We start from the raw sequence: 14,797 nt of genomic DNA on the forward strand, positions 1-14,797 counted from the left end.
CAGCTTGGACAGACAGAGACTGATGAGGATTGCTGATGAGGGAGGACTGGCATGACACGTATGAGGTTTCACATGGCAAATTCTTCAACATGCAGGGAGAGAATTAGGTAAAGAAAGGGAATTCTTCGAGAAGATCATCATTAGCATACATATATATATATATATATATGACAGCTAGCGCATGGGGATAGGGAAATTAGTTGAGGGGTATATTAATGGATTCGGGCGCTGCAAATAGAGTTAATTTCTAATTAATTAGTAATTAGCTAGCAGAGATGAAATTAGGATTATATATCTAGATCATTACGAAAACATCAAACCTAGCTACTAAATTAATCTCATGTTATAGAATGAATTATATATCTATATAGATCAAACCTTATTAAGTTAATTAATCATGGATTTAGATAATTATACTAATTACAGCCCTTAATTGCACATTTAAATTAATTAAAGAATATATATATTTATATAGATCCCGTACATATGATTACAAAGAAAAATAATGAAGTTATAATTAGCTGAAATGTACAGCTTTAACCGTACGTGATCATATATATATATATATATGGTCCGGATCCATTAATGTCTTAGCTAGGTAGGTAAGTAACTTGGAAAAATAGAAAGCCAGCTAGCTAGCCATGGTGCATCTAATTCTTAGGTGGAAGTTATAAATTGATGCATGGTAGGTACACGCACAACTTGTGAAGCATGTTTAATTAATTAGTTGTTAGCTAGCACGATTAATATAAGTTATAAGCCAGCTGGGACATGCTAGAACTACAAAAACAAAGCAAAGCACAAAAAACGGATCGATGGACATGATCAATATCATCATGTCAAATGTGCAACATTTTATTGGCAAAAAAAGTGCAATTGCACCTTCGCCTCATCAGCTAGGATATAATTAATATATCTACCTAAAGTACCTCTCTCTCTCCGCTTTTATGCTCTAGCTAGGTTTATTCTTCAAATTCACGTGTGGAGAGAGAGAGAGAGAGAGAGAGAGAGAGAGAGAGAGCTGGGAGAGATTATTATGTGAAGTGGAAGCAAAAATGTGGCTTTCTCATATATGATCGAAGATCATGATGATTACCTTGTGAGTGAAGAAAAATGTATCGAAAAAGACAAGAATAGAGTCAAAGACAAGAAGACCAACAGTCCCTCTCTGCTTTCTTTTCTATCTCAAGGAGGTCCCCCTCCAATCCGTTTTCCACTCCACCCATCAACCAGCAAACATAATCCTCTCTCTCTCTCTCTCTCTCTCTCTCAGTTCATATTCATATTCTAAGCAAACCCCGCAACCATCACCATCATCATCACCATTACCACCCCATAAAGACTCCTCTCTTGCTCGTACAAAAGTATTCACACATATATAAATAAATATATATATATATATTTATATATGTATGTCTTTCTCCTTGGATTTCCATCAAACCGATTATAAGAAGACAGGCTTAAGGTGAGTGCCACATATCCCATCGAAAACAAGCTACCAATGAGGAAGCCAGATCAGATGATAAAAGAGAGGGTACTCAAGAACAGCAATAACAAGAGCAAGCTTAGGAAGGGCCTTTGGTCACCAGAGGAAGATGAGAAGCTTATGGGGTACATGTTAACGAATGGACAAGGATGTTGGAGTGACATTGCTCGAAATGCCGGCCTACAAAGGTGTGGGAAGAGTTGTCGTCTTCGTTGGATCAATTACTTGAGACCTGACCTCAAGCGCGGTGCATTCTCACCCCAGGAGGAAGAGCTTATCGTCCATTTCCATTCAATTCTAGGCAACAGGTCCTCTCTCTATCTCTCCAAAACCAGCTAGTGTACAAAACATTGCCCCAGATTCGGCTACTGCTTTAGAACGAAACACATTGAAAGTTGTTTTCATAGGCTGATCTTCTTCCGGCCCCTTCTGGCATTGATAATCTATGTTAAACCAGCATTATGTTTTTTTTTTCTATGAACAACCTAACCATGAAAACTAAATTCAGCCAACTAGTAATATTAATTAGCCTAGTTAGCAATAACTATAGATCAGAAAGTTTAAAATTTCAAATTTTTTTTTATAAGTACGTTTAAGATTTCAAATGGCACCCACATAGTATATAAAGGCTTGATATCAGACAATGATGTATGATGTTAAATATCATTTATAAAATGCATTAAAATTATCGGCTCACAAATAATATCAACTGCGTGATGTGAATCATATATATATAGATATACTTTTTCTTGGTCAGATTCTAATAGCAGGCTAGCAGTAGCCACTTCTTGGATTTTGGATTTTGGCTGATCTGATATATCAGTGGGTTGGGGGTACTATAGATTATTTTAGGTTCATACATTTTCGTGCGTAAAAATAAGAAGAAAGAAAAGCCACTTGTATATGGTTCAAATCTTGAAACTCAGCCAATAAACTCATGTTAAGCTAGAAAAGGGCCACGTACTTTCAATTTGGCTTTCCCCAGCTGTTACTTGAATATTGCTTGATATATATAGATTATCTTATATATCATACATGCAGAGCCGATCCAGATTCACAAGTTTATAGCCAACACTAGATCCGGCCAGATCTCTAGCTCTCTCCCTGACAGATTTGACAAACATATAGCTAGGACATATATATAATCACATTGTTGATTTTCTTCTTTATTTATTTATTTATTTATTTTTGCTTCTTTTTTTAATATGATCAGCCTCCAGTAACATGTATACCGTTGAGGGTAATTTGAGCATCTAGTCTAGCTAGGGGCATCTTTCAGGAAGTTTTCCATCAAATGATGTCATCAAGATGTATAATGTTTTTCAGATAATTAGAAGGTAAAAGGCTTTAAAATTTTAGAGCATATTAATTAATATGCTTTGGTCCAGAAAGTAATTATAAATAAGGAACGTACTTAATTAAAACAAAGTTCTATTTGTGTTCAGACCATGTCAATCTAATTCGAATTACGTACATTCACATACATCGAAATTCATGCATTTTTTAAATACTAGTCACTTGATCTCTTGCAGCCTATCATGTGCATATAATATATATGGTAGATTACTATATATCGCATGCAACTATTTTTCTTCTTATTTTTTTAAGCAAATACGTACTCAGGTGGTCTCAAATTGCGTCACGTCTTCCAGGACGGACGGACAATGAAATTAAGAACTTCTGGAACTCCACATTGAAGAAAAGGTTGAAAAATAACAATTCCGCACCCTCACCAAACGACAGCGATGCTTCAGAGCCTAGAGATGTCATCGGAGGTGTCATGGGCTTGCATGAGCATGAAAATTTCATCAATATGCAGTGTATGGACTCATTTTCGTCATCCTCATCATCATCTTCCTCCATGCACACTTTGGTCACAGGCAGCCAGTTTGATCCCTTTTCCATGCTAAATGATAACCGCTATGACCTGACTATTACTGGTGCAGCCCGCGGGTTATTCAACAATATTATGCCAACAGGGTTTGCACAAGTTGGTAAGGGGGATGTACTTTATGGAGATTATGGGGTCTTAGAGCCTGATAATATGGGGTTAGAAAGGGACCTTTCACTTCCTCCACTAGAGATCATCAGTAGAAGCATTGATGAAGAGGATAATGCTCCGGTAGATCATATGAAAAGCAACATGAGCAACCACTTCAATAATGGTTGCTTTAACAGTACTGAACATCAGAGCTTTAAAGTAGATAACAATTTGTTTGGGTTTGGAAATCATGGACAAGGAGAAAACTTAAAGATTGGGGAATGGGATTTTGAGGGTTTAATGCAAGACTTATCCTCCTTTCCTTTCCTTGATTTATAAGTTAACTGAATAAAAGCTAGCCCAACCTTGGCTACCTGCCGGCCAGCTCCCTTCTCCCTCTCCCATAAAACTGCTGGCCAAAACATACCCTAGGAAATTTTTTTCTTCCATCAATACCTGTTGTGTTTGATCTGTTAGTTTTTGAGAAAAAATGAATCCATCAATGATGTTAGTCCTGCAATAAAGTTTGCACTATAGAGATTAGGATGAGGAGTTTCTTGTATGAATTTCAATTTAATTGTGAGGCACTTCGAGTCAACTGGCGGGAACAGAATGGTGCAATAATCATCTTGATCCGGATGAAGAGAAATGTGAATAGACATGCATCATATATATACCAGCTGAGAAGGAAATAAAGATTAGTCGGTAACTAGCAGTTTTGTGTACAAAAGCAATAATTTGGTGGTAGAAGTTGCTAAATTGCAGATTAGTGCATGCATGGCATCGAGAAAGAAGTCTGCAGTGACATCAATTATGTAAACTCACGTCAATTATATGAAGCGTACGTAATAAAAAAATTATCTATTGTTTTCTTACATCTATATTATATATATATATATATATATATATATTTATATGATATGTGTTTTGGTTACAAAATAAAAAGAAAATTTTCTTTCTAATTGTTGTGAAAAACACACATCAACAATGGCAAACAAATAAAAGCAACAATCAAGCAATCACATGATACACAATTATGTAGTTCGGCAACGTATCTACGTCCACAGAGCTGCAAAGATTTTATTAATCAGAGAATATTACCATCATATAATCTCAATTCACTCACTCTAGGGCTTTTACTCTCTCATAATATGCACTCACACTTTGCATCTTTTGTTCTCACTAAAAATTATTGAAAAACGTGTACAAGAGATCAAAATATTACATATTTATAGAAACGGCATTGAAAATCCTAATTTGGCAAAAAAATATGTTCTTCGCTCGACTGGTGTATCGAGTGCGCCTCAAGCGAACAACCAATGAACATTGACTCAAGCGATGTGTTGAGCGTAGCTCAAGCAAAAACTAGGATTTGTGTCTTGCTCGAGTCCACTGTCACACCAAACTTAAGCAAACCCAGAGGTTAGTTTTGCTCGAGCGACAATCGAGCGAACTCACATGTTCCGCCTTTTTTGCTCACGTACCAGGCTTCACTTGTAACCCAACACTAATCTAGTCTCAAACAAGCGCATAGATCAGGAACACAAAAACGAACAGTACATGATGTCCACGTACGTACAGCTTTACATGAGGCCATATATAGCACCATCATCATTTGAGAAGCAGCCTGCATCCACTACAAGAAATCAAGTTTTTTTCAACACTCAAAATCGTCGCAAATACCCATAATAATCGCAGCATTTGATCATTTTCAGCGATTTATAAATCGCAGCAGTTTTGACAAAATTAAAGCGTAGCTTCTGATCAATTTTAGTGATACGCAAAACTCGTTGAGAAAAATCCATTTTTCCGGTGATTTTAGTTCGTCGCAACTTCATAAAAATATGCTGGAAATGGTGGGATCCGTTTGCCACTAAATCGTCGAGAAAAGTTAAACGCAACGAAAAATAACGTCGCAAATTCTCAATCCGTTTACTTTAGGAAATATTTTACTTTTTCCTTCTAAAGTAAAAGGTTGCTTCTAGTTTGCACAACCCTTACATTATGGATCATGCCTTAATGTTATTTTGCATTCCCAACCTTCAAGTTTTCAAATATTATAAGGAGCATTATGCAGGCCCGATATCTGCAATAAAGTAACTTTAGACTTCTCTTTCAGACTAAACAGCTTGCATATTAGAAATGTTTTGCTTGCAAGGGTGAAAAATTGAAAATATCCAGTTATATGGGGTTTGGGAAAGTTCTTTTTTAGTGGCCAGATTTCTTTTGACCCACAATTCTTTTATGTTGCCCTATTCATTGTTTACTATACGTGTTTAAATGTCAATATGAAAATGAGTTTTACATGGCAAAAAGTCCAAGTGTATACTTTTTCTATGTGTGCTGATGGTACAGATAAGTGGCTTAAGCATTGCTAATAGTTTAGGTGTGATCATCAATTCTTCTATCTTTATGAGGCTGAGTTTTGGACCTTTAGACTCTAGCCTTAACTGTTTTTTTTCTTCTTGTCATTAGTAAGTTATATAGCAGACCTGTATATTTTTAACACAATAATGACATCCTCTGAACACTGGTACAGGAGAAAGAGATGACATTTGACCTATAGCTCATGATACTGAACTTTCTAGTTTTTAGCAAGTTCAAACTCCTCATGTTGTTTATCATTATGTTTTTGAGCAGCATAACAGAACCCAGAAAATAATCAAGGTGGGTAACTCAATGAAATATATAAGGGCCAGTTATGTGAAATGTCCCGTAGCGTGTGGAAATCCCCAACTTTATACAACAACTTCACAAATTCATATACTCTAGGAAAAATGGCCGCATTTTCTTCAAGCATTATAAGAACTCACTTACTTACAGTAAATAAGGTAAAAAAAGGGCCATAAATTCTACAAGAAAAAGCTTCCAATTCAACAAAAAAAGAAGCAATATTTGGTGAATTAAAATTATCTAATACCCATAACTGATTGAGCAGCTCAAACACAAGAGGCAGATACACAACATTAAACCTCAAACAGAGGAACATGCACATCAGTTTCACAAAGGAAAAAAATTATTGTACATCTAAAAATGACTGCTTTTGTAATCAATATTTGGTGAATTAAAATTATCTAATACCCACAACTGATTGAGCAACTCAAATACAAGAGACAAATACACAACATTAAACCTCAAATAGAGGAACATGCACATCAGTTTCACAGAGAAAGAAATTATTGTACATCTAAAAATGACTACTTTTGTAATGCAACCTACTCGTGAAGGGGAGAAGATAAATGCAATGGCAACAAGAGATACCTGGAGCCTCGATCGATCATTCTTGAAAACCCCAAATATTAACTTCTATGTCGAAATGGAGGCACGAAATTGAAATTCGTAAGGGAAGCTGGAAACATAGGACCTAGCTTCCCAAATTAAGAGAGACAATATTCAAGTAGAGAGAAGGTCGTGTGCACACTAGGGTAGCCAATTGTGGGATTTGAAGTTCTGTGAAATTTGTGAACCAAGAAAAGAAGGGAGACGACCAGTGTGGGGAAATAGGACTTGGAAAATGGGCCAAAAGCTCACGACAGAGGAGTTGGCGCCATGAGAGAACACTGGAAAGGGTGGAGCTTGCATGGTTTGAAAATGGTGTCTGTTGGTGCAATGGGTCGAAATGCAGAAGGGTGCTCGCACGTCAAAGTAGGCAAACATGGGGGGGAAATAAGTTGGCAGAAAATTAAAGGCATTCTGTGCATTTGGTAGCCCTATGCTTCAATCCCAGCAAAAATCACAGCGATGAAAATTTGTTTTTACCTTGCGACACACAAAATCGTCGTAAGTAACACATTAAATCGCCGCAAAAACACATTTTAATGAAAACCAACGCATGCGATTTTGGATGCCAGCAGTGAGTTCGAAATCGATGCAAAAAAGGCATTTTGCGTCAATTTATTTGGCGATGATTTTATAATCGCTGGAAAATGCCTGATTTCTTGTAATGATCTCATGCATGGATGTGATCTGATGATGATTGCAACATATATTTTGAGGGTACAATATTAATAGAATTAACCAACCTACATGGGTTTACCTTTCAATTCGGACTTGGTTGGGGAAATTGGTGAATGACATGGATGATAAGAAGTTGTCTCAAATTGATAAGCAGATTTTGCATGCACTGGACGTTAGAACTAATGTTCGAGCAACATCCAAATGTAGACTTAGTTTGGTGGAAATTAAATGTGGACGGCAGTTGTCGTGGGAATCCAGGGAATTGTGGTGGGGATGGAGTATTGAGAGATCATTGGGGACAGATTACGACGGGTTTTTCTACGCCGTATGGTTTTGGCACTAACAATGAGGCTGAATTGAGAGCTTTACTTCAAGGAGTACGATTATGTAAAGAAATGCCCTGTCAACAGGTTATCTTGGAATGTGACTCCAAGGTAGTGGTGAATTGAGTGAAGAACAAGCGCTATAATTTATGGTACCTATGAGATTATTGGGATTCATTAATTCAGGAACTGGAGGGAGTTAGTTTCCAAGTGGTGCACCAATTTCGTGAGAGTAACCAAGTTGCTGATTTTTTGGCAAAGAAAGGCGAAGAAGAGCTGAACTAGAGTTGTCTCAAAAACTTGTTTACCGAGGTTGTTTAGGGGTATTTTGAGATTAGATGCGATTGGACTTCCGTTTATTTGGAGGTAGCATCCTTTTTTTGGTTTGTCAAGTTTTATGTTTTTCCGTATAGGGTGTGTTGTGGGCATTGCACTGGGTTGGTTTTTATTGTCTATTTGTTTATTCTTTAGCTGGTTTTGTTAATACGGTTTTCCTCCGTTATAAGTGAGGATTTTTAATAAATTGGGAAGGGGTCACTCGTGGACATGTGATCTCATCTCTTAAGAAAAAAAAAAAAAAAAGGTTTACCTTTCATTAATTCCCTTAACCCCGTCCATTTGGTGCTTGTAACATTTATATATTAATGTTTGAGTAATGTTAATAATGATGTTTACTTCCTGGCCGTCAAAGATCTGTTTTAGCAGTAATTAAAGTGATCACTATTCACTTTAATATATATATATTATATATTATATATTATATATACATGTATCAATTTCTGATTTTTTTGTACAAGCTAGGAATAATATATCAACGACAAAACAGAAGCTTGGGGGTGGTTGGAATTGAGAAAAAAATATGGACGTCGCCTGAGAGATTCGAACTCTCGCGGGGAAACCCCATGTACTTAGCAGGCACACGCCTTAACCACTCGGCCAAAGCGACGCTACGAGCCTTGTTCGTCTGTCAAAATATATGTTTTATGTTTTATTCGAGTCCACTCCCATGAATTCTCTCACCTTCCATTTGATCACCTTTTTACCTGTACAACTTATATATAATGACAGTACTGTATTTTTTTAATCACATTTAATCATGACCATACATGTATGCTCACCCATGCATATATTTCCAATCCATCACCTGATGATCTCTTGATCAAAAGCAAGCAACATCTAAAATATCCTAATATTATTAATGCATCTCTACTGTTCATTAAATCTCTCTCTCTCTCTCTAGATGATCTGTCTTGATCGGGGCCATCAATTATTTGTCTAATAATACAGCCTAGCAAAGGGTCCACCCCTAGCTAGCTGCAAGTTTGATCATAAATTAACCCTTCCTTCCTGTAAGACAATTAATTTGAAGATAATTTATGAGGGCATTGCAAGAAATCATCTCCCTTAATTACTTTATTTATCGATGTTGAATCACTGTACATAAACATGAGTGGTGACAATTAGGACTCCATGAAACTCTATTTTCAAAAAAAAAATACGGCGTCTGCACGATCTATAACTGTATATACCATCATTGTTATGTCTTCATATACCTTGTACATGCATCCAACTGGTACGTACGCACGCTCAAAGTCCATCCACTCTTGTTGTTGGGCTAGAGATATTAGCCTACAAACGATACTCGTGCAGTGCATCTTCACAGGCTGAATGAGTAGTAGCCTCCTGCCCCATGGATCCAACTGAGCCCAAATGCTAGGCCTCAAAACTAATTGATGCATTTACAATGGAATTGGCCCACACGACCCGACCATTGAAAAAGAAAGTAGTCTCAGTATTTTAGCTCTATACTACGACATACGTACACCATTTAATTCTTAGCTCGCTCAACTTATATATATATATATAATATTTATATATATGTTCAACTCACAATATATATATATATACAGTACTATCATGTCTTTAGTTTTTTTTTTTTTTTTTGGAATTTTGGGCTCCTAACATGATGATCTCATGACTTCCTAGTGTGCCATTCAAGTACGTAAGTATACATTGATCGATTTGAAATCAAATAATCTTCTGTCAAGTAATATATATCTCCTTAAAAAAAAACTATATATCTCCTCTATTTTCTCCATCCTGAAAATAGATCAGGCCCGATCGAGAATTGAATTGTGAATTTGTGGATAATAATCTTATTAACGCCTGAAAATAGCGCAACAGACTGTAAGAGTTGAAATAGTCATTCCCGGCCCACTAAGACTATTCGGGCCTCAATCGGTGTTGTATGGAGCCCCTAGTGATGGTCTGGTGAGGCTGTGTGGTGTTCGTGCGTGTATCCATGGTGATGAGCAGAAAATAAAAAGGCAGGGACACGCAGATTTACATAGTTCGGAGTAATATTAACGTCCACATGGGGTTTGGGGAGGGGAGAATACACGATAATATGATTTTTTTACAGTCTTTTATTGTCTCTCATCCTCGCTTTACAATGAAGATCTGAGCTCAGTCTTCTAGTGTTGATCTTGCCGCTGGAGTCCCTATCGTGAGGTTGAAAAAGCTCAAGAAGTTCTCGTCCCAACCAAAAGTCATATGGAAGTCCTATTTATCATCTGCTCATCATTTCCTTTATGTCACATCTTCTCTCATTTACGTCACATCTCCACTTTTTCTCTTGACGCCCTTTCCTTCCTCAGCCCTTAACCCCTTCTTCTTTCTTTTTCCTCTCTCTTTCTATTATCTTCTAGTGGAGGCACTTTGATGGGCTGAACTTTTTATTTAGGCCAGAGATAATTAAGAAATGATCACAGTTGCGACCGACATTAATTAATTAATAAGAAGTATTACATTTATAAAGAGATTTCATAAAATTAAATTCATAAATTGGCATGCCTTCATATGATATGTTAGATCTACTTTACAATCTAACGTGCCACATTATCTCATGATCATGTCTGTATATAAATTTATTTTTGTGAAATATCTTTATGATTAAAATATTTTTCTAATTAATTAAAAAGTTAACAATTAATATACCTAGGTGTATTAATAAATGAGAAACATCGTGAAATTTTCATGACTTTATATATAAGAGTAAAAGAAATTAAGGAAATACTAATAGCTTTTTTCACTATTGAAAAGGACTTAAGTGGCAATAATTAGTCGCTAGCTAGCTGGACAGATGATAGCCAAGTACCAAAGTAAGTACGCACTACAAAATCCCTATATATCCTTTGAAAGCCCCGTCTCTCGTTTTCTCTCTCCAGCCAATTTCTCTCTATCCAAACAGCCAGCGATCACAGTCTCGCTGCCCGGGGGGTTGGAGCTTTGGCTCCTCCCTCCCTCTGCTCAACCAGCCATCGTCGACACTGTCTATAGGTTTTTTTCTAGTTTTGTTTTCAAGCTTTCCGGCAATAGCACCTAAATACTCTCAACTGCTGCTTTCCGGCCTTCCAGGGCAGCCACGCGCCCCACCATCGGACTCCTCAGCTGCCGATCTATCGGACGGTAGGAGAATATCATCCAAATGAGTGGCACGTGTGTCTCATGTGCGGCTTACAGTGAGTGTGAGATCTACGCGCTGCCATACCAAGAGGAGTCCTCTGCCGCCACAGGCGGCACCACCGGGGTCAACGGCTTCGACTCTCTCAGATCCAAGTGTTCTTCTTTTTCCTAGTGTGGCACGTGATCTGCACGCGCCACCACAATCGATGGCGGTCCTATGCCGATGTATCGGTTTATCTACATATTGTGATTCCCCTATGTTCCTATTTTTCCTAACCACTAATCAAGATAAAATGTCGGTGATAGTCTCCCTCAGCCAGACCAGATTAGTAAAATGTAGCACACTCTTTTTGATTGTGACTTTTAGTTGTAGTTTTTTAGTCTGTTTATCAGACAATGTAACTGCTTTTATGCAGTATCTCATTTGCGAGACATGGGTTAAAGTCAATCTTTTGATTTGAGAATCCGCTTTTTTATTTTTATTTGTTGGTGTTGTTTTTGCTTGTTTTGGGACGATTGTTGGGGACTCCCACCCCATGGAATCTTGTATCTTTGTAACCAAAAAAATCTAAACTTTAGCAAAGTATCTAACCGCGGCGTTATTAAGAGTCTTTTGGTAAAACATGATCATTCATTAAATTTTACAAGGAAGCTACACGTCAAATGATCAAGAGTCTTAATTAGGACCTTTTGGTAAAACAAAATTATTCATTAAATTTTACAAGGGAGCTACATGTCAAATGATCAAGGGTCTTAATTAGGACCTTTTGGTAAAACATGATCATTCATTAAATTCTACAAGGGAGATACATGTCAAATAGTCAAGAGTTTTAAGGACATTTTGGTAAAATATGAGTTAACAGACTTAACAGAAAAACAAGAAAAGTTAACTGAAAAATAACAAAAGTTATTATTCACATTTAGATAGCTACTTATTATAATAGAGTAGATATATATATATATATATATTCGTAATAAAGATGAAGTTAGTTAATAGTGTCATACATGATGACATTAATTGTCTCCTACATATAACAAAGAAAGAGAAGATCGCGCGATAGCAGTACTACTACTACTTAAGCAAAAAGTGATTTTAATTCCTAAAAAAGTCATTTTGAGAAATATTACATAATAAAGTGTCAAAATAATATTCTAGTGACTTATTTTACTAGAAATGGGTACAAAATTGCTTTATATAACAAATTAATCATCAAGCACTCATGCAGTAGTTAAACTTAGCCGGCGGGCGATCGAGCGTACGTAGCCTCGCTCCGAACTTAAAACTATCAAATTATTGCTTTATTCAAAACCTTTTTTTTTTCTTAGAAAAAAAAGACCATGTGGCGGCGTGACCTAGCTAATTGATTGTACTAATCGACGCCGACGGCATGTGGCCTGATAGTGCAAGATCCACATCTTCAAAATGAAGATCATGGGTTCGACAACCTAGCTCCCCATTAATATTGTAACAAAAAAAAAATTAAAAATTATACTAATTGACGCGTGTTTAATTATTGTTAATTAGCAGTACTAACGTGACAGTAATATTATTAGGATATTCTATATATATCATGATCATCATGTACCGAAATCAAAGCAATTAATAATGCAAGTATGGTGGCCGTAATTATTAATTAGTCGTACTGTATGTAAAAATTGGTAGCTTGTTAAATAATTTTATATAAAATATAGGAAAGGAAAATTATGTCTTGGAATGTCACGCACGACGTACGTACAAACCTCGATGATATATATGCAGCTAGTTAGCAATGGTTCGAGTGATCTATATATAGATCATCATCTATATATTGCGGTCTTGATAATCAGAATATTGTATAAAAATAAGAACAAAAGCCTTAGTTTCCATCTGATCTGTACGTATCTCATGACTTTCTAATTCATGTAATTAGTTAGCTTACTTAGCTAGATCGGGTACGTACTGCATGCATTTTCTGGAAATTAAGGATCAGAACCCCTCAGCAGCTAATTATAATAAGAGATTCACCGTAGGATTAACAGTACTAGTACGTACTTGAAGCGACTACGTCCTCCGGCCAGTCATTTCCTTTCTTTTTATCCAACTTCTAGATCTGTTCATCTGATGCAAGGTTCTTCTTCTTCTTTTTTTTTTGGTTTCTAACTTGCTTCCTTTTTCCTTGGCTGCAATAATATCGGCCGGGAATATCCCCTCAATTCGCAGATTCCTTGAATTGATCCTCAACTTTAATTTTCAGAACGCTATTCTTCTATTTATCAATGGTATTTGATCGAGGAGAACAATATGAAATAGAAGCTGCTGGTGTAGAAACAAATTAACGAGCCAAGGTTCGTACGTAGTATATATGATCTGATCGTCTAGGTAATTGATCAGTTGTTGTAAGTTCCAAAAGAGTCGGTGATGCATGTTTCCAGCTTTCATTTTAATTTCCACCTTTTGATGCAATAATATATATATATATATATAAGTACTACTTTTTTCCTTAAAAAATTAATCAATTTGCTGATTAATTGCATGGGGTCCATATGAAAACGATCCATATTTTAATAATTATTTGTGGTTCGGCTGAGGAAGAGGTACGGTAGAATCTTGTCAGGTGAGAAGAATTCAAATAGACATGGACATGATGAGAGTACTACAGGCTCTAGTAGTTTGAATAGTTTCTCTCTGCAGATTAATTACTTATTTGTTTTTATTTATAGAAAGTACTAGATATATATAGCCTCGATCTCTTGTTGTAAACGTACATTATCTGGGAAATTTATAACTGAGGGAGGTTCATGCAACCCTAGCTCCTAGCTAGTCTCCGTCACTCGCATTTTTCTAACACCATCAATTCATGTTAATTAGAATAGAAAAATAGGTTAATCTCGAGGAATGTAATATATATTATTCTTTGTACGCACGTAAGTTCATGACCTAATTACTTTACCTTGTACTGTACTGAGGACGGTTCAACTTCGATTATAAGCTGGAACAGACCAAAGATCAAGTCATGAATATAAGCAGTCCTGCTTTCAGAAGACTAACTTGAATAAAGAACTAGGGAAGGCTTCAACTATCACCAACTTACTGATCTTAACTTCGTCGTAGAGTGTATCTTTGTCTCATACATAAGGTCTAGTGATAATTCTTATGCCGTGACACTAGACGATATCTGTAGCTAGCTGCTTCTATATATATATCATCAATATTATATACTTTATTTGCAGAAAGAATATATATAATTACTAGGCTGATACTGCTACATTTTTCGAATTTGTTGTTATGCGTACGTGTTACTTGCTTTAGGATTAAGATTTCATTTTCGTAGCAAATTCTCCGACGCAACCACTGCGCCTATGGCAAGGGATCTCTCGGATTGTTAAAAAATTGTCATGCACATGTTCCTCTGTTGTAATCGATCGAGTAACAGGTATTAAACTCTATATATTAATTGCGCTCTGCAGAATATATATAGCATGCTCCTGGCATCTTATATATATTCTCGACTGATCAGTCAACTACTGCATCAGAAACACACTTACAGTCTTGGATTTATTAGGAACTTAAAGACTAGTACTGCGGTTGGTTTGGCACAAAATATC

General features: G+C 36.4%; 1 protein-coding gene and 1 non-coding gene across 2 annotated transcripts; one reads left to right on the forward strand and one right to left on the reverse strand.

Moving 5' to 3' along the window:
- Positions 1-1,455: 1,455 nt before the first annotated feature.
- On the forward strand, positions 1,456-4,303 carry LOC108988067 (transcription factor MYB83-like). Its single transcript, XM_018961171.2, has 2 exons — positions 1,456-1,794; positions 3,110-4,303. Exons 1-2 carry the CDS (start codon positions 1,502-1,504, stop codon positions 3,804-3,806), a joined length of 990 nt encoding a protein of 329 aa, XP_018816716.1. The 5' UTR covers positions 1,456-1,501; the 3' UTR covers positions 3,807-4,303.
- Positions 4,304-8,611: 4,308 nt separating this feature from the next.
- On the reverse strand, positions 8,612-8,693 carry TRNAS-GCU. The gene has a single exon. It is a non-coding gene; the product is annotated as a tRNA-Ser (tRNA).
- Positions 8,694-14,797: the final 6,104 nt, after the last annotated feature.

This window comes from Juglans regia, chromosome 5 (assembly GCF_001411555.2).
Source record: "Juglans regia cultivar Chandler chromosome 5, Walnut 2.0, whole genome shotgun sequence".
NCBI lineage: Eukaryota > Viridiplantae > Streptophyta > Magnoliopsida > Fagales > Juglandaceae > Juglans > Juglans regia.

Bases quoted from the DNA above. Each gene is read 5' to 3' on its own strand.
- LOC108988067 (XM_018961171.2), top strand. From the start codon at position 1,502: ATGAGGAAGCCAGATCAGATGATAAAAGAGAGGGTACTCAAGAACAGC. The intron at 1,795-3,109 runs GTCCTCTCTCTA...ATACGTACTCAG, and splicing joins CATTCAATTCTAGGCAACAG to GTGGTCTCAAATTGCGTCAC.